Raw genomic sequence first — 18,720 nt, forward strand, 5'->3', positions numbered from 1 at the left:
TGGGAGGACCTCTGGGGGGAAGAGCAGCCCTGGAGGCGCGTGCTGCCCATAGGGACAGCTTTGCTCCCCAGATAGAGGCGGAGGGCCCCGCGGGCAAGGCGTGAGGGGGAGAACTTTTGGGGGGTCTGCACCTATGATTCACCTGAGCAGAGCTCAGCTGGTGTGGAAAGCCCCTCCCCGAGGCAGGTGGCAGCTCCCATGGGGGTCGGCTTCAGAGAGCGGGCCTGGCTGAGGGTTACCCCTCTCCCTGGTTTCCCGCTGGCCCAAGCCAGAGACTGCCCCGGAGCCCCCCGCCGTCCCGGCCTGGAGGCCCTGGCGTTCTGCCTCCAGTGGCTGACCCGAACCTGCCGACCAGACCTCCAAGCAGTCGGCCCTCCGCCCAGCCCTTACCTCTCTCTCGACTTCCCAAAGGCACATCTCATCCACGTCCCCCAGACCCTCCTCTCGGCCCTTCTAACCCAGCCGGGGCCCTCCACTCACACCGTTCTCTGGTGTGGCCAAGGAATTCTGGGCAACTGCCTTTGGCCCCGAGCCCCCTCCCCTAATTCAGTCTCAACTCCAGCATGGCCAGCCCCGGCCCGCCTTTCCACGGGGGTTGGACCTTACGTCCCCAGGTGCCCCGCAGTCCCAGCTCCGGCCTCCCGGCTGCTCCCTGCCCGAGCCTCTGCCTCCCGAGCGCCTTCCCCCTGCCCGAGCCTCTGCCTCCCGAGCGCCTTCCGCCACGTCCCTGGCCATCCCGCCCGCGTCCTCAGGCCAGGACACCTCTGCTGGTCAGCCTCCGGCCTCCGGCTGTGAGTGAGTGCAGTCCCCCTGGCCCCTTGCCTCAGCCTGGGAGCTCCCAAGGGCGGCCCTTGGCCCAGTCAGTCACAGACCGGAGTAAAGTCTCAAGTTTCAGTCAGGAAAGATGGAAGGGGGGGACAACTCTTGGATTTGCTTGGAAAGGAAATTACATTCAGACCCGGTGCGAGATTCACCGTGGAGGCCGAGCCCGAGACCCCCGAGGAGGAGCCGGCTTCTGCTCCAGGAGGTCCTCCCCGGGTGGCCGGAGGGGTGCGGGCCAGGAAGGCCCAGGAGCGAGGGGGCCCCCGCAGCATCTTCCCACTCAGGATTCTCGCGTCCGCCTGGCCCACAAAGAGTTTCTCCACCCCAGATGGGGAGCCCCCGAGCCGGCCCCCGCCCCCCTGCGGGCCCCGCTCTCAGGCCGCAGCCCCGTGGCCCTCTAGAAGAGGCCGGGCAGCAGGCGCTTGGGCACGGCCGCGGTGTAGCGCTCCCAGTCGCGGCCGTACTTGCGGGAGCAGCGGTCCTCGTCGCGCAGGCAGCGGTGCACCAGCAGGACGCACATGTAGGTGATGTAGAAGTAGGGGAGCAGGTGGGAGAAGCCGCAGGCCAGGCAGTAGGCCAGGCTGCCCATGAGGTCGCCCGTGTAGTTGAAGTGGCGCGCCAGGCCCCAGAAGCCCGAGACCATCAGGCGGCTGCGGTGCCGGCGCCCGTCGGCCGACGTGTACGAGCACTCGATGTAGCGCGGCTTCCGGCCCCAGATCGTGCAGTGGCCGTTGGTCTTGCGGAAGAGGTCCTTCTGGTGGTTGGCCGCCCGGAAGATGTAGTAGCCGGCCAGGCCCAGCAGCAGGACGCCCAGCGCGTGCGGCGCCGACAGCTGCACAGGGTGATAGACCAGGTACAGGCCCTGCGGGGGAGAGAGGGGGAGAGCGGGGCGTCAGCCCGGAGACGGTCTGGGGCCAGCGGCATGGGGCCGCCCTGGAGCCAGCCGGGCGCCCCCGCTGCGAGCCTGAGCTTCCCCCTGGAGGCTTTGTGGAAACTGAGGGAGCACCGCCTGCACTGCGTGAGAGACCTTGAGTAGGTGTGGACCTTGAGTAGCGGCGTGAGCAGTCGGCCCCAGAGGCCCGTTTGTGGGTCACTCACTGGCCCAGCCGGGGACAGGTCCCTCCGAGCCTCCTCTCTATCATCCCTAAAACGTCCTTTACTACTCAGATGCCCGTAACCGTGGCCATTGGTCCCATCTCCCGGCCGTGCTTCTCTCGTTTCCTATGCAGAGTGCAGCACTACCCCGTTCTATGTTATTAAGCACCTACTGTGCACACCCACTGTGCGCTGAGGGCGAAGCAGGAACTGCCCCGGGGGGGGGGGGTTGTATCCCCGGCCTTAGCACAGTGCCTGGAGCACAGTAGGTGCTTAGCAAACGCCCCATGACTAACGGATGTCATTGCTCTCAGAAAGGCCAAGGGTGCGTCCTTGGGGTGCCGGCCCCCACACCGGCAGGGCTGGCCTTCCGCGCCCGCCATTCGGGCCCCCCTCCCGGGAAGGTGCGAGGGAGACGGGCCGGCCGGCCCCTTACCTGGAGGGTGTAGAGGTAAGGCAGCCAGACGCAGTCCCCCCAGCCCAGGTACCAGCCGAAGTGGTCGTGGCAGATGTCGATGGTTTTCAGGTACCACGCTTCGTTCCAGAAAAAGTCCACCACGTAGAGAGCCTGAAAGACAGGGCCGAGGTCATGGCGTCCGCCCGCAGCCCGGCAGCTGGGGACAGGCCCAAGGCCCCGGGGGCCGCCCTGGAGCCCCCAGAGACGCCTCAGACACAGCAGAGGAACACGGGGCTACACAGGCCAATTCGAACCCAGGACTGGTTCATTAAACCAGACGGCAGCAGCCACCCTCGAGGACTAACAGTGCCCGCCCTTCCCATCCTTCTCTGTCCCAGCCCCTCGCCAACCAAAGCTGAACCAGGAAGGCCGGTCTGGGGCCTTCTGGGAGACCCTGATTCCCCCCATCCGGACCATCTGGAAAAGCAGGCTTTGCCCAGCCCGAGGCAAGGATTTCTTGGGTGCCCACTAATCAATTATGCAGCTCTGGGGGGAGGGGAAACGACAACGTGACAAACGGTCCTGCCCTCATGAAATGTGCCTCCGTAAGCCGGATGTAAAGGAGAAAGGAGGCAGTCTGGGGGGATTGGCCAAGGCCTCGGTGGCCCCCCAGCTGTGCCCGGCGAGGGAGAGGGCAGGGTGCAACCCTCAGCTGTGCCAAGGGAGGTAAAGGGCCGGGCACACTCCTCAGCTGTGGGAGGCAGAGGGCAGGGCCCAGGCATGCTGGCCATGCTCTTGGGCCTGCAGTTGACCCAGTGATGTGATCTCCCAGGTGCCAGCTCCTGTGGTTTTTTTCACCGCTGCCTGGCATCTGGGCACATGGTCACCAGTGGGAGATGGTGGGCCGGAACCCCTAACGGGCCTCCCACGCCCCCGACGGCCGGGCCCGGGCCCCTCGGGACTCGCCTGCAGGACGTTGACCAGGACCATGGCGTTGGTCACCGAGCCGTGCAGCTCCTGCTGCTTGGCCGCGAAGGACAAGTTGATGAGCGTCCAGGCGACGATCCCTGGGCGGCCGTTGAAGAAGAGTTTGAAGTCGAACCACTTCCCTATCCTGGGGTTGAACTCCACGCCCATCATGTAGTTGTAGAAGAAGTTGCCTGTGAACTTGCTGAGAGGGGCAGGAAGGGCAGGAGGTGACCGGGGGCCCGGCGACCACGACCCACCAGGGCACCGCCGCGAGCTCCGGAAGCCCTCTGTGGGCAGGGGCGGCCGCGGCCCTGGGCCCGGAGTCAGAAGCCAGGGCCGAGGGGGCCTCCTGACACCGTGGGGCTCCTTGCAGGAATCTGCCCAGCTCCCCCATCCGTAAAGTGGGCTCACAGGGCCGCCGTCGTGGGGAAAGTGCCTGGTGAACCTTAAGAGCATTCTGCCACCCCAGCTGCCCCTGCTTCCGTCTAACTCCTGCCTCGTTCCCTCCCCCAGCTCCCTCAGCCCCCACAGCGTCCCGCGGCACCCCGGTCCTGGCCCCGGGCCCTTGCAGGTGGCTCCTTAGGGCCGAGATGCTCTCGCCGCCTCCGCTTTGGGAAACCCAGAAAGTCCTTCGAAGTCCCGCTCAGGCGTGAGGGTCCCTTCCGGATCTCCCGGGAGCGAATGTCCTGTCTCTCCCTTGAATCCACGCCCATATTTACAGGCTCGTAATCATAGAAACAGACTGTATCAGACACGCTTTACACATACACACGGAAGCCGCACACATGCACACATACGTGCCCCGGCGCCCGGCCTCAGCCTCCCAGCAAACCCTAAGCGCTCTGCGATGGTGGGGGGCAGGGGCTGCCACTGATCCCCCCGTACCACCAGGACCCGGCCCTGCCATCACCCACTTAATGGCGCTCCCCGCCCACAATAAGGGGCATGAAAGCCGGATCCCGTGGAGGGTGCAGAGTCCGGTGAGAGCCCCGGCCCTGCCTCTGGGTGCAGAAAATGTGCGGAAGAGGACCCTGGGGCCGGGCAGGGCTGGGGAGCTCACTGGGCCCCTCCCTCACCAGAGAAACACAGGGTACCGCCTACCAGGGGCACCAGCACCCAAAGCTGACCCGTGTGGGACGGGGAACCTTGAACAGCAGCCATCAGAGGTAAGCAGGGCTGGGGCCGAGAGGCCTGCCGGCACAGGCCTGCCTTTGTGCCAGCCCATGGCGTGGGCTCTGCCCCCAGGAAGTACCGGCCCGGGGTGATGGGCTCTGCCCCTGCAGGAAGTGCTGGCCCGGGGTAACGAGGCTGCGTGGGCTGTATCTCCACAAGGGCCGGCCGGGGTAATGGGGCTGCGTGGGCTGTATCTCCACAAGGGCCGGCCGGGGTAACGGGGCTGCGTGGGCTGTATCTCCACAAGGGCCGGCCGGGGTAACGAGGCTGCGTGGGCTGTGCTCCCAGGGGACGTGCCAGCTAAGGCTTGGCTCCGGAGGCTCCTGACAGGCCCGTGTGGGCGTTTCCGAGAGGAAGATCCGGGGCTCCTGGGAGCCTGACATTCTGGGGCACAACCCCCTGTGGTGGGGGCTGGGCTGAGAGCCGCAGTTTGAAATGAGAGAACATAGAACGGCTTCAGAAAGGACCTAAAAACCAGGAATCTTCCCTGAAAATGTTTTGTCTGCACAGACTTTTGGGATGAAGTGGCAATGTCCAGGAATCCCACGGCTCTCAGACCCTTGTCTTCCAGAGCGGGTTCTGCAGGGCATACAGTAGGTGCCTAATAAATGTTCAGAAAGATCCCTGCATCTCACAGAGAGGGAACAGGAGGAGGTGGATCCTTGTTCTCCAACCCCCCATTTTTTGGGGGGGCATCGGATCCGCCCCTTCACTGTCTACCCCGTGAACCTCCCTAGTGATCCCGGTGACGGTTTAGGCGGGAGGGACGCCTGAGAAGTCTTCACAAGCTACTCTGCTTACTAAGGCAGGAAAAGAGAAGACTTTTCACATCTTCAAGCCATCGTAAAACAGCGTAAGGGCTAAGCAGGTCCTTAGAACTGATGCGAGCACACCGGCTTTCTGGGGTTCCAGCTGCCGAGTCTCCCCCAAAGCCTCCCTCCCCCCCCCGGGAGGCCAACGCCGGCTCTCGCACGGGACGCGGAACGTACCAGTCTCGGGCATTGGTGGGGAAGAAGTACCCTTTGACGATGGCGAAGGTGGACACGGCGTAGCCCAGAATGTTGGCGCACCAGAGGAGCGGTATCCAGTTGTCAAAGATGATCGTAGGCGAGAACCAGTGGAAAAAATGAGCATTTGCAAACCACAGCAGGTGGCTGATGATCCAGGCCTGCAGACCATTGATCTCGTACTTGTTCACAGTTCCTGCGAGGGGACAAGGGCGGGGCGGGGGCGTGGAGGGGGCTGTGTGGCCATCAAGGGAAACGATGGCGGGGGCAATGGCTTCCCCCCACTTCCGGTGGGGGCAGCTTCCCGCGGCTCCTTCCTGGGCAAGCCTGACCTTTCAGGTCCACGGAGTGGCCACAAAGCCAAGGGCCCGGGACAGCTCACTATATGTGGTCCCTTTCTATAAAGTGGGGCATGCCCTGGGCTCCCCCCAGGTGAGCAGGCCCGGCACCCCGTGGGCTGCTGCAGACAGGAGGGGCGGCAAAGGGGGCCGAGGAGGCGGGGACCCGGCGGACAATCGTTACCTGCAGGGGTGACGGCCCCTTCCTGAACACCTCCCACGTAGAAGGGCAAAAACTTGTGGCAAAAATCTGGAATCATGTATAAAACCACCTAAAAGGAGACGTTTGGGAAGCACATTACTGGCTGGGATGCTCCAGGCCTGTTGGGGGGGGGGGGGGGGAGTTGTCCCGGACACTTCCAGCTCCAGCCTTTCCTCCCACCAAAGGGACCACGAGCGGAGACTCCCAAAACGGGAATTGGGAAAATCCAGGCTCCCCGTCTTGGCCGCCCCCCAGAGGCATCGGGGGCCTCTCCCCCATTCACTGTAAGGGGACTTCGTGGCGGGAAGGCCGACCTGAAAAGCGACCCAGATGACGTAGATCTGCGCCGCTCTGGCCGTCACTCCCGGCGTCCGGGCCCAGATCTCCGAGAGGCTGGACCTGCCCGTCACTACCTCCAGCACGGGCGCCGTGAGCGAGCAGCTGTACTGGTCACAGGACATGATGAAGTAGTAAACAATGAGGGGGGCGAACAGCAGCAGGAAGATGACGCTCGCCAAGGAGAACCAGTCCACCTCCCTGGGAGAGGAAACAGCAGAGGCTCAGCGAGCGGGGTGTGGCCAGGGGGCATCAGCACCCCTTCCCTCTGGCAAACCCGTCGTTCTCTGAGCGTGGCCCGCGACGGAGAGTCTGCGGCTGGGCTGGGGTCCGAGAGCTGCCCTGTGGATCCCTTCGGGCGAGGGGAGACCCGAGGCAAGGTGGGCAGGGCCCGGGAGAACTGAACCCGCCCAAGTGCTTGCTATGGCTCTGACTCCTGTCCTGCGCTGGACGCAAAGCCTCTGGACCCTCTCGAGGCATCTTCTGAGGACGCCGAAATGTCCAACAATGGTTAGGGCCGAATGCGAGCAGGATCGAGCTCCCGTGGCTGAGCTAGCTAGCTAGACTGGGAACTCCTCGAGGGCCGGTTTTAATATAACCAAAGTGGCACACAGTAGGTGCTTAATAAATGTTAGCATCCGATTCTGCCATTTCCTGATCCTGAATTGGATTGAGATCAATCAGCATCTCATGCTCGACACTGAGTGGCCGCATGGGATGAAGGGATGAAAAAGGCTGAGGTGAAGCCGAAGCATAAGCCCTGTGAGTGATCCCGGAGCCACCAAACCGCCTCTCTGAAGGGAAACTGAGGCTGGGCTGCTGGCCATCTGGAATTTACTAACTGGGGACAACAGTCAGTCCTCCTTAGAATGAAGGGGAAAAATCCATTCCCAAGGAGGTATACTGTACACCCACCAGTTCACCAACCATGTATGTGTATGGGTGAGAGTACACTCATGGTTGGTTTGGCCAAACTGACTGTCCCCTTGGCTTAAAGTATTTGTCGTACAAGGCAGGAAAGACGCCCGCTGGTGCGGCCGCAGAGCCGCACGCAAAGCCGCCGATTCTGCCGGCCTGGCGTGCCAAGTTACTTAACCTCCCCATGCTGCAGAGAGCATCCACGTGAGTTTTCCTTGCTGGCAAATCCCCAGACAGGTATAATTCGGGGTCTGGTCCCTATCTCTGAGTCCAGGGAGAAGAGGAAGGAGGGTAAGTCTGGACAAGGTGGTGATTTAAGCCCCCAAAGGGATCAGAAGAACTAAAAAGTGAGAGCTTGCCATTAAATCCCAAGAAAGGGGAAGGGCAGAAGGGGTGGCCAGCTCAAAACTGACCTAGTTAATGCAGAGAGAAGACAAACTCCCATTACTGTCCCGACTGGGTCGAGTCTGTACAAGTGTAAGGAGACACCTTCATAAATGGGCTAAAGGGAGCCAGGCCTTGGGACGGGCTTTGGAGACGGCCCCGTTCCCATGCCAGCTGATGCTTACTCTGGTCTCAAGTCACTTCGGTTTGGCCCTGGTTTGCTCTTTTGGAAAAGGAGGCCTTTTGAGGTGGGGACCTCACGCCCAACCCACGGGCCAGGGGGCTGGAAGGAGAATCTTACCAGGCTCGGCCCCATTCCCCTTGAGCTGGGCTGTTGCCATCTGGAAACTTCTTGGGGTCCCTCTGCTTGGGAGAGCTGGTTGGGGAGCTCGGTGCCATTGGACCCTGAAGAGAAAGAGAGAACTACTACCTCTTGGGCGCAATAATGGTCAAATTATAATTAGCAAACATTAAGTACCTACTGTGTTCCAGACATTCTGACATTAGTTGATCAAGAGCGAGTCACCCTCAGTTTAATTGTTAAAAAAAAAAAAAAAAAAAAAAAAAACCACCAATCTATTCTTTACAAATCAGGTGATGAATAGAATCAGAAGAATAGTTCAGTCAACCAATCAACAAGCATTTATTAAGCACCTAAAGTATAAAAAGGACTGTGCAAAATCCGCAGTCATCACAGTGGGATTTTAAGCTTGGGACAGCAGGCAACTGACAAACTAACTTGATCCAACTTGAAGGACTGGTCCACACCACGGTCAGAGCCGTGCAAAGTCTTGGCTGTTATTTGTATGGCCTTCTAGCTCTTCCTTGCCCAAGGCTCTCCCGTTGCTGGAATGTTCTCCCCTCCCCTCCTCATCTCTCCTGCCCCGGGATCAGGGTTTCTCCTCAGGTCCCAACTCTCTGAATCAACATGGACAAGAAACCAAAGAGGGAAATCTATTTTTAAGGTGGACGCAATCTTGTTAAAGTTTTCTGATGCTAGATGGTGCGTCAGATGCTGAGTGAAATGAGCAGAACCAGGAGATCACTATACACGGCAACAAGAAGACTATAGGGCGACCAATTCTGATGGATGAGGCTCTTTCCAACAATGAGATGATTCAAACCAGTGCTGTTAGTTCAATGATGAAGAGAACTGTCAACAGCCAGAAACAGAACTATCAGAACTGGGTGTGGACCACAACATAGCACTCTCACTCTGGTGTTTTTGTTTTTTTTTTCCTTTCTCAGTTTTTCTTCCTTCTTGCTCTGATTTTTTTGTGCAGCAAGATAACTGTGTAAATATGTGTACATATATTGGGGAAAAAATATTGCATCAGAGAAGCCCAAGGTCATAGGAGACGAGGAATGCAGTTACCAAAAAGAAAAAGCACGTTTAATGATTTTAGTGCAACAAAACTGGCACAGAACAGAAGTACAGAGGGTTCCCTTCATGTGCTGAAATTTCACCTTCTCCAGGAAGCCCTCCAGTCCCCCAGAACCCTCAGTGATAATCTGCCTCTTATGGCATTGATAAATCCTTTATTCGGTTATCTGCATGTGGTTTCCCAGTTAGCCACTCCTACAGAGTGCAGTTAGTGTCATAGCCTTGGGCAAGGAAACGAAGGTCACCTGCCGGGAGCAGGAGAGCCCATAGTTAGCAGCTGGTCTTAGGCTGCATTTATGCTTCTGCCTTTTTAATTGCTCCAGCCATTTTCCATGTCCATGTTGGGCTTGTTTCTGGGGCTCCAGAGTGGGGAAGGCCTGGGCTAAAATCTCACTTCAGATGTCCATCAACTAACTTCTCTCAGCCTAAGAGGGGGCTGGATTGAATGGCCCCTGAGGTCCCTCCAGCTCTAAATCTGTGGAAGCTGTGAGGGGAAGGCAATGTAGAATGGCAGCTGGTCCCCAAGACCAACAACTGGCACCCCCTCATTCAGGCCTGCCGGGCCTAGTGAACCCCAGCCAGTTTTCTAATCTCTCTCTGCTCTGTCCGAAGCTGAGAGCCAATGATCAGATAGATGGTCAGTAAGAGTTAAGGTCTTCTCTTACCAGGACACACAAGTACCTCTCTTTAACAGGGGCCTTCTAGAGACGGCTCCCCCAGCTTACAAAGGAGACTGTGTCCAAATGGAGGGAAGGGTCCCATCCCGGCCGGCCGGGGCAGAAGCAAGATGATCGAGGAGAGGAGAAGCTAGCCATCAGCCTTTTCCTCCATATTAGTTCAAGGCTAACAGGCTTTTTTTTTTTTTAATCAACAGAAATATCTTGACCTCTTGATCCCTCCTTGACTGAACAGAATTCTTACAGGCACAGAAAAGCTGTCTTCAAAGCCAGAGGCATGAGAGGCAGAAGTCTTGTTTTACAAGAATACTTCCCCCGCCAAGATTCCCAAGATTGGGCCCAGGGCAGGTAGCAGGAGCCAAATGTCTCAACTCCTGAGGTGGAGAGGAAAACATGTTGCGCAGAGTTGCTGAGTTGCTGTTGCTGAGTCAGCAGACATTTTTTGCCAAGCCAATTGCCTCTAAAATCTCTGATATTCATCAGTTTGGGACTCCAACAAAGGATTCCAGCTTTAGAGCTGGTCCAACCGGCCTCTTTTCACAGAAAAAGAAGTCTAAATAAATAGTTATTTTAAAAATGCTCAATGAATAAACTATGAATAGAGCTTTACAAAACTCAATTTTAAGGTGAGAAGTTAGGGGGAAAAAATTTCAAATTAGTGATGGAATCCTTATTGTAGCTTCTATCGTCATTCGCTGAAGAGCAAGTCAACATGTTCTGTAACCATACTAACTGTAACCATACCAACTGGTTTAAACATAATACAAAAATCAATCATGGAGAAAAGTTTGTCAGACTGAAAACCACACTTTCCCCTATGTGACCTGGTTCCTCCTCTTTGCCATCCTTGAATGAATCTAGGCTAGTTATAACATCATTACCATACATTAATACTCCCCAGGTAAGCATTTCTGTAAGCATTCTGGGTAACCGCCTTGGACTTCCACCAAGGTTTTAGGCTTTTGTCATGTTAGCAAACTCCTCTAACTTCAAATTTAACTTATCTTGTGATGTAATCATTTAATCTGTAAAAATTCTTGTTTTGCTGGGCTGCTGCCTCCTTTGAGGAACTTGGCCCATCCACTGAGTCCATAAACCTTAAAGTCTTTACTTGATTTGGAGATAGCCCAAGTCCTGAATTCTTTTAGAAGACACCTGAGAATCACTCGCCCAGATCCCCGCACTGACATGGCCCAAATTCAGTTAAAATTAAACTGTAATCAACTTTGAAAACCCAGCAAATATGTACCATCATACATTGAGAACGAAAACACTCCCATTTAGGAAATACATTCTTCATCCCTATATCAGGAATAAAGTCAAGAGTCCCTGAATCACTAATGATTACTAAGCCAATTATTGATTGTGGAATCTTCCTGCCTTTCCCAGATCCCTCTGCTCCAAGTCTCTCCCCCATCACACGACCTTCCATTTCCTCTCTATTAGCTGGTGTCTACCTCATTGGTGGCTTGCCCTCTCTGTCCTTAGACAATCAGCTCCTAGACTAGAGCAAACTGTTTTCTGCTTTTCTGGTGTGCCCATAACTCAGCACGAATGTTTACTAAATGCTTGCTGACTGATCAAACAAAATAAACACAATCAGGAAAATGATATACAGTCTATTTATAATAAGACAAATGGAAAAACAATCTCCAAATGGTGTGTAATTTTATAATAACCAAGAAAGACTTTGCTGGAGAAATTTGCCATCCTCTCCATTGCCCTTGAAAAGGTGGGGGCTATGGCTGTGGCCTCTTGAAAACCGTATGGGAAGGTGATTTATTGCCTAATTTCACTTGCCTCTCTTTTCTCCTCTCTCAGGTTTGTTATTCTTACATAAGGAAAGCTATAGTTTTCTAGAAGGATGTGGGGAAAGGAGATGGGTAGGAATATATTTGAAAATGAAGGTAACCCAATAAAACAAAATACCCTAAAACCGTGATACCTTACTTAGTCAATGTTGCCATAATGATGAAAATAAATAATTTTAAAATTGAAATGCTTCTAGAGTTTTACTGCCTGGAAGGCCTAAGGAGAGTGAATCTAATTTGGAATATTTGGTCCTATTTTCTATAAGAGATATAAGATTGATCCTGTTTCTCAGAGATTTACAAGAAACCAGCTGCCTTTAGTCTCTCCTTTCCCCTCTCTGGGCCTGTTTCCTCAACTATAGAAGGAAGGGGCCAGAGAGAGTGATTTCTTTTCTTTCTTTTTTTTTGAGGTTTTGGGGTTAAGTGACTTGCCCAGGGTCACACAGCTAGGAAGTGTTAAGTGTCTGAGACCAGATTCGAACTCAGATCTTCCTGACTTCTGGGCTGGTGCTCTACCCACTGGGCCACCTAGCTGCCCCTTAACTTTTTATTTTCAAAATATATGCAGTTTTCAATATTCATTCTTGTAAAACTCCGTACTCCAAACTTTTTTTTTTCCTCCCTGCCTTCTTCCCACCCCTCCCCCCTAGATGGCAAGTGATCCAGTATAGGTTAAACATGCAATTCTTCTATACATATTTCCACAATTATCATGCTGCACAAGAAAAAAAATCAGATCAAAAGTGGGAAAAAAAAACAGAAAAAAAGCAAATAATAGTAGCACTGCTGGGTCAAAGGGTATGCACATTTTGATAACTTTTTGGGCATAGTTCCAAATTGCTCTCCAGAATGGCTGGGTTCTTCCACAACTCCACCAACAATGTATCAGTGTCCCAGTTTTCCCACAGCCCCTCCAATAGTCATCATTATTTGTTCCTATCATCTTAGCCAATCTGACAGGTGTGTAATGATATCTCAGAGTTGTCTTAATTTGCATTTCTCTGAATAAGTAGTGATTTGGAACACTTTCATATGAGTGGATATAGTTTCAATTTCATCATCTGAGAATTGTCTATAAATATCCTTTGACCATTTATCAATTGGAGAATGGTTTGATTTCTTTAAATGAGGGTCAGTTCTTTATATATTTTGGAAATGAGGCCTTTATCAGAACCTTTAACTGTAAAAATATTTTCCCAATTTGTTACTTCCCTTCTAATCTTGTTTGCATTAGTTTTGTTTGTATAAAAACCTTTTAGTTTGATGTAATCAAAATCTTCTATTTTGTGATCAGTAATGATCTCTAGTTCTCCTCTGGTCATAAATTCCTTCCTCCTCCACAGGTGTGAGAGGTAGACTATTCTCTGTTCCTCTAGTCTATTTATGATCTCATTCTTTATGCCTAAGTCATGGACTCATTTTGATCTTATCTTGGTATAGGGTGTTAAGTGTGGATCCATATCTAATTTCTGCCATACGAATTTCCAGTTTTCCCAACAGTTCTTTTCAAATAATGAATTTTTATCCCAAATGTTGGTATCTTTTTTGGGTTTACCAAACACTAGATTGCTATAGAGGTACCCTTTTTTGTCCTTTGTACCTAATCTGTTCCACTGATCAACTGGTCTATTTCTTAGCCAATACCAAATGGTTTTGGTGACTGCTGCTATATAATATAGCTTTAGATCAGGTACACTTAGGTCACCTTCATCTGACTTTTTTTTCATTAATTCCCTTGAAATTCTCGACCTTTTATCGTTCCATATGAATTTTGTGGTTATTTTTCCTAGGTCATTAAAATAGTTTCTTGGGAGTCTGATTGGTATAGCATTAAATAAATAGATTAGTTTGGGGAGTATTGTCATCTTTATTATATTCGCTCGGCCTATCCATGAGCACTGAATGTCTTTCCAATTATTTAAATCTTTATTTTTGTGGCAAGTGTTTTGTAATTTTGCTCATATAATTCCTGAATTTTCTTTGATAGATGGATTCCCAAATATTTTATACTCTCAACATTTGTTTGGAATGGAATTTCTCTTAGTATCTCTTGCTGTTGCATTTTGTTGGTGATGTATAAAAATGCTGAAGATTTATGTGGATTTATTTTGTATCCAGCAACTTTGCTAAAGTTGTGAATTATTTCTAATAACTTTTTATTAGAATCTCTGGGGTTTTCTAAGTACACCATCATATCATCTGCAAAGAGTGACAGTTTGATTTCTTCATTACCTACTCTTATTCCTTTAATCTCTTTCTCAACTCTTATTGCCGAGGCTAGCATTTCTAATACAATATTGAATAGTAATGGTGATAGTGAGCAAACTTGTTTCACTCCTGATCTTACTGGGAAAGGTTCCAGTTTATCTCCATTACATATTATGCTTACTGACGGTCGTAAATATATGTTCCTGACTCATAAATATATGTTCCTGATTATTCTAAGGAATAGTCCATTTATTCCTATACTCTCAAGCGTTTTTAGTAGGAATGGATGTTGGATTCTATCAAATGCTTTTTCTGCATCTATTGAGATGATCATATGGTTTTTATTAATTTGATTATTAATATGGTCAATTATACTAATAGTTTTCCTAATATTGAACCAGCCCTGCATTCCTGGTATAAATCCTACTTGATCATAGTGTATTATCCTGGAGATGATTTTCTGAAGTCTTTTTGCTAATATCTTATTTAAGATTTTAGCATCAATATTCATTAAGGAAATTGGTCTATAGTTTTCTTTCTCAGTTTTCGATCTACCTGGTTTAGGTATCAGTACCATGTCTGTGTCATAAAAGGAGTTTGGCAGGACTCCTTCATCCCCTATTTTTTCAAATAGTTTATATAACATTGGGGCTAATTGTTCTTTAAATGTTTGGTAGAATTCACATGTAAATCCATCTGGTCCTGGGGATTTTTTCCTGGGGAGTTGATTAATAGCTTGTTCTATTTCTTTTTCTGAAATGGGACTATTTAAGCAATTTATTTCCTCCTCTGTTAATCTAGGAAGCCTGTATTTTTGGAGGTAGTCATCCATTTCACTTAAGTTATCAAATTTATTGGCATAAAGTTGGGCAAAGTAACTCATTATTTCTCTAATTTCCTCTTCATTGGTGGAAAGATCCCTCTTTTCATTTGTAAGACTAACAATTTGATTTTCCTCTTTCCTTTTTCTGATCAGATTTACCAAAGGTTTATCTATTTTATTGGCTTTTTCATAAAACCAACTCTTGGTTTTATTTATTAATTCAATAGTTTTTTTTAAACTTTCAATATTATTGATTTCTCCTTTTAATTTTAGTATTTCAAGTTTGGTTTTTGGTTGGGGGTTTTTAATTTGGTCTTTTTCTAGCTTTGTAAGTTGAAGGCCCAATTTATTAATCTTCTCTTTCTCTATTTTTTTCAAATAAGCCTCTAAAGATATAAAATTTCCCCTTATTACCGCTTTAGCTGCATCCCACAAATTTTGGTGTGATGTCCCATCGTTGTCATTATCTTGGGTGATATTGTTTCTATAATTTGCTGTTTCACCTAGTCATTCTTTAAGATGATATTATTCAGTTCCCAATTACTTTTTGGTCTATTTACCCCTAACTTCTTATTGAATGTAGTTTTTATTGCATTGTGATCTGAGAAGAAAACATTTATTATTTCTGCCTTCCTGCATTTAATTTTGAGATCTTTATGTCCTAATATATGGTCAATTTTTGTATAGGTTCCATGAACTGCTGAGAAGAAAGTATATTCCTTTCTATCACCATTCAGTTTTCTCCAAAGGTCTATCATACCTAGTTTTTCTAATGTTCTATTTACCTAAAAAAGCAAACAATTTAAAAAAGAAAAAAAGAAAATACTATGCTTTGATCCACAGTCTCCACAGTGTTCTCTCTGCAGATGGCTCTCTCCATCACAAGACATTAGAACTGGCCTGAATTAGCTCACTGTTGAAAAGAGCCCCTGAAAAGGACCTGTATGTGCCAAAATGTTTGTGGCAGCCCTTTTTGTAGTGGCTAGAAACTAGAAGATGAATGGATGTCCATCCATTGGAGAATGGTTGGGTAAATTATGGTATATGAAGGTTATGGAATATTATTGTTCTGTAAGAAATGACCAGCAGGAGGAATACAGAGAGGCTTGGAGAGACTTACATCAACTGATGCTGAGTGAAGTGAGCAGAATCAGAAGATCATTATACACTTCAACAATGATACTGTATGAGGATATATGCTGATGGAAGTGGATATCTTCAACATAGAGAAGAACTAATCCAATTCCAATTGATTAATGCTGGACAGAATCAGCTACACTCAGAGAAGAAACACTGGGAAATGAGTGTAAACTGTGAGCATTTTGGGGGGGTTTTTTTTCCCAGATTATTTTTACCTTCCGAATCCAATTCTTCCTTTGCAACAACAAAATTCGGTTCTGCACATATATATTGTATCTAGGATATACTATAACATATTTAATATGTATGGGAATGCCTGCCATCTAGGAGAGGGAGTGGAGGGAAGGAGGGGAAAATTCGGAACAGAAGGGAGTACAAGGGATAATGTTGTAAAAAATTACCTATGCATATGTACTGTCAAAAAATGTTATAATTATAAAATTAATTTTTAAAAAAGAGCCCCTAGTCACTGAATAATCTTGTTGTTACTGTCTTCTGGTTCTGCTTGCTTCACTCAGCATCAGTTCATGTAAATCCCTCCAAGTCTCTCCAAAATCATCCTGCTGATTGTTTTCTTATAGAACACTATACATTCATATACTATAACTTACTCAGCCATTCTCTGAATGCTCACTTAGTTTCAGAGCGGATAATTTCTAGGTTCCTTCAGTGAAGCTTTGGTGATCCTCACTTAGGGGTTCATTTCAGCCAACATTAAGCCAGCAGGGAAGGAACTATCTTCTCTCCCAAGCAGCTTTTTATAGGGAGGGGAGGGTAAAAACCAAACCAAACCAAACCAAACAAAACAAAACAAAAAAAACCTAAATAAACACCCCCAGATGTAGTACAGTCACCTTGGTTTTAGAACAGTCCTTACACTGCTCTGGGACATTTAGGGTTGGTGAAGCCTCTGGATCCCTGGTCAGAATCATGTTTTTAAAAGCACAAAAAATGTAGGATTACAAAGGCAATGAAGCAGATCTATTTCTATGTTGTCACTGTTTGAAAAATCTGGATTTATAGGTTTGGCCCTGGGCTTGCAGGATCCCCTTCACAGCAGATCCCCGAGATGGGAATACTAAGAATAAACATTTACAGAGCATTTCAAAGGTTCTCAAGTTCTCATCTCAACCTCAGAGTGACCCTGGGGAAAAGTGGGAAGAGCAGGAGGGGCCAAGCATTTATGTGGCACCAAGTACTTAGTATTAATTATCAGGCTGCATCTGAACTCAGGCTAAACTGGGTTTCTGTAATATTTGTCATTGGAGCCTCTACAATTCACTTTACCTTTCCTGTTTCTAACAGGGATCCTTTCCAGTTCTAGATCCTGGGCCTTTTGACCCAAATGAAGGCTCCCCGGGGGTCCCAATCAGAAAGGTCCACCCTGTCCCTGGAAGTGGGAGCAAGCCCAAGTGTGACCAGAGAAGGAACAAGCCTCCCCTGCTGTCCACAACTACCTGCTCCAAGTTGGGGAGCTGAAAGTCTGAATGCCACCCGATGGCGGGGGTTGGAGCCTATAGAAAACTTAAAAAAAAAAAAAAAAAACATACTTCCTGCAAAGCTCTCCCTTTTAAGCTGTTTTCCTGGAAATCACATTAGGCTAATTCCGAGTTTATTTCCCCAACAGAGTCCACCGCTGGCCCCATTCAGAGACTTTTTTTTTTTTTTTTGGTCTCTTTTTTATAATTAAATAATATCGTTTGTCTTTGTGAATGGGCTGGCCAAACTTCAATGGGCTTGAAAGCCTTGGGCTTTGGAGGAAGGAGGGGCAGCCGGGCCACCTCTCGGGATCTCGGAGGTCATTAGGAAAGCAGAACAGACCTGCAGCTTCTCTCCATCTTTCACTTCAGAGGCCAGTCTGGGTCGGGGGCCTTTTTTTTTTTTTTTTCCAATTTCATATCATTTCAATCGGTTCTCTAGTGGGCTATGGGGGTGGGGATTCACGGGCGCGCGGATCGCAAGACAAGATGGTGGTTCCGATGGGGAATCGGAGGAGAACGAACGACGTGACTTTCCGCCCAGGCTTTCTCTGGCGCGGCCCTACGTTCTGAACTCGGGGCTGGGCCGCCAGGTTTAAGACGTCAAGGCGAAACCTCCCGAAAACGGGCCACGAGAGCTGCGAGCCGCGGGGTCCTTCTGAAAAGCGCGGCAGCTTCTCCCCTCCTACCTGCGCAGCCCGGGTCCCTATCAGGGAGGGAGCCGACCCTAGAGGCCGAGTCACCAGGACTCCGAAAGCCCGGGTGGCTCCCGACTCCCGACAGCAGCGGGAGCGTCTCAGCCAGCGTGTGAGGGGCGCCGGCCTAGCTGGGGATGCAAAGGCAAGAGCACCTGCGGACCACCCCGCCCACCCTCCGCCCCTCCCTCCGCCCCTCCCTCCGCCGGTGCTCTTCAAGCCAGGGAGATGCTGCTCGTCTGGGGCGTCCCAGAATCCCCCGGGTGAGCCCCCCGACGCGCCAGCTTGCTCGCTGGGCATCCGTCCCCAAAGCCCCGGCCCGGCTCCCGCCAGCTCTCTTACCTGCTGCGCTCTCCTTCGGAGCCGAACACCCACTTACGCCTCCAAGGCAAGCGGTCGGAGTCCGAGTTGGCGCAACTGCTGAAGGGCCGCCCCCCGAGGCGACGCGTCCCTCGGACGCGGCCAATGGGCTGCCGCGGATCCCCCTCTCGGAGCGCTCGGCACGCTGCTATTGGTGCAGAGGCCTCAAGCCATCTCGAGCCCACGGGGATCAGCCAACCTGGCCACTCAGCAGCAGGAGCAGGGGCGGGACCCTGTCGAAGGAGGTGTTTTCCTGGAGGGTCGGGCCTCCCCCGGGGCGGAGCTTTAGGAAGCCCCCCTTCCTGTAGCGAGGCGGGTGAGGGGGTCCCCTACTCTATAGGCGCCTTGGCTCCCGCGGGCCGATAGGCCCGAGCAAACCCGGCTCCGTTTGGCTTTTGAGTCGCTTCCATTTTTCCTACTCTGCCCGTCCAGTTTCTCCGGAATCCCCGGGGCTGCCCCGTCTCTCGTCCCTCCCCTCCGCCGGTGCGGTGGGCCTGGCTGCG

General features: G+C 50.9%; 1 protein-coding gene across 1 annotated transcript; it reads right to left on the reverse strand.

Moving 5' to 3' along the window:
• Positions 1–1,064: 1,064 nt before the first annotated feature.
• DHCR7 (7-dehydrocholesterol reductase) lies at positions 1,065–18,336 on the reverse strand. The gene is made up of 8 exons (XM_074274432.1): positions 18,200–18,336; positions 7,943–8,046; positions 6,318–6,540; positions 5,986–6,073; positions 5,446–5,659; positions 3,281–3,485; positions 2,354–2,485; positions 1,065–1,684 (listed from the first exon to the last, which is right to left on the reverse strand). The coding sequence occupies exons 2-8, from the start codon at positions 8,038–8,040 to the stop codon at positions 1,220–1,222; spliced, it is 1,425 nt and encodes a 474-aa protein (XP_074130533.1). The 5' UTR covers positions 8,041–8,046; positions 18,200–18,336; the 3' UTR covers positions 1,065–1,219.
• Positions 18,337–18,720: the final 384 nt, after the last annotated feature.

Source organism: Sminthopsis crassicaudata, chromosome 6, assembly GCF_048593235.1.
Source record: "Sminthopsis crassicaudata isolate SCR6 chromosome 6, ASM4859323v1, whole genome shotgun sequence".
In the NCBI taxonomy this organism is placed as follows: Eukaryota; Metazoa; Chordata; class Mammalia; order Dasyuromorphia; family Dasyuridae; genus Sminthopsis; species Sminthopsis crassicaudata.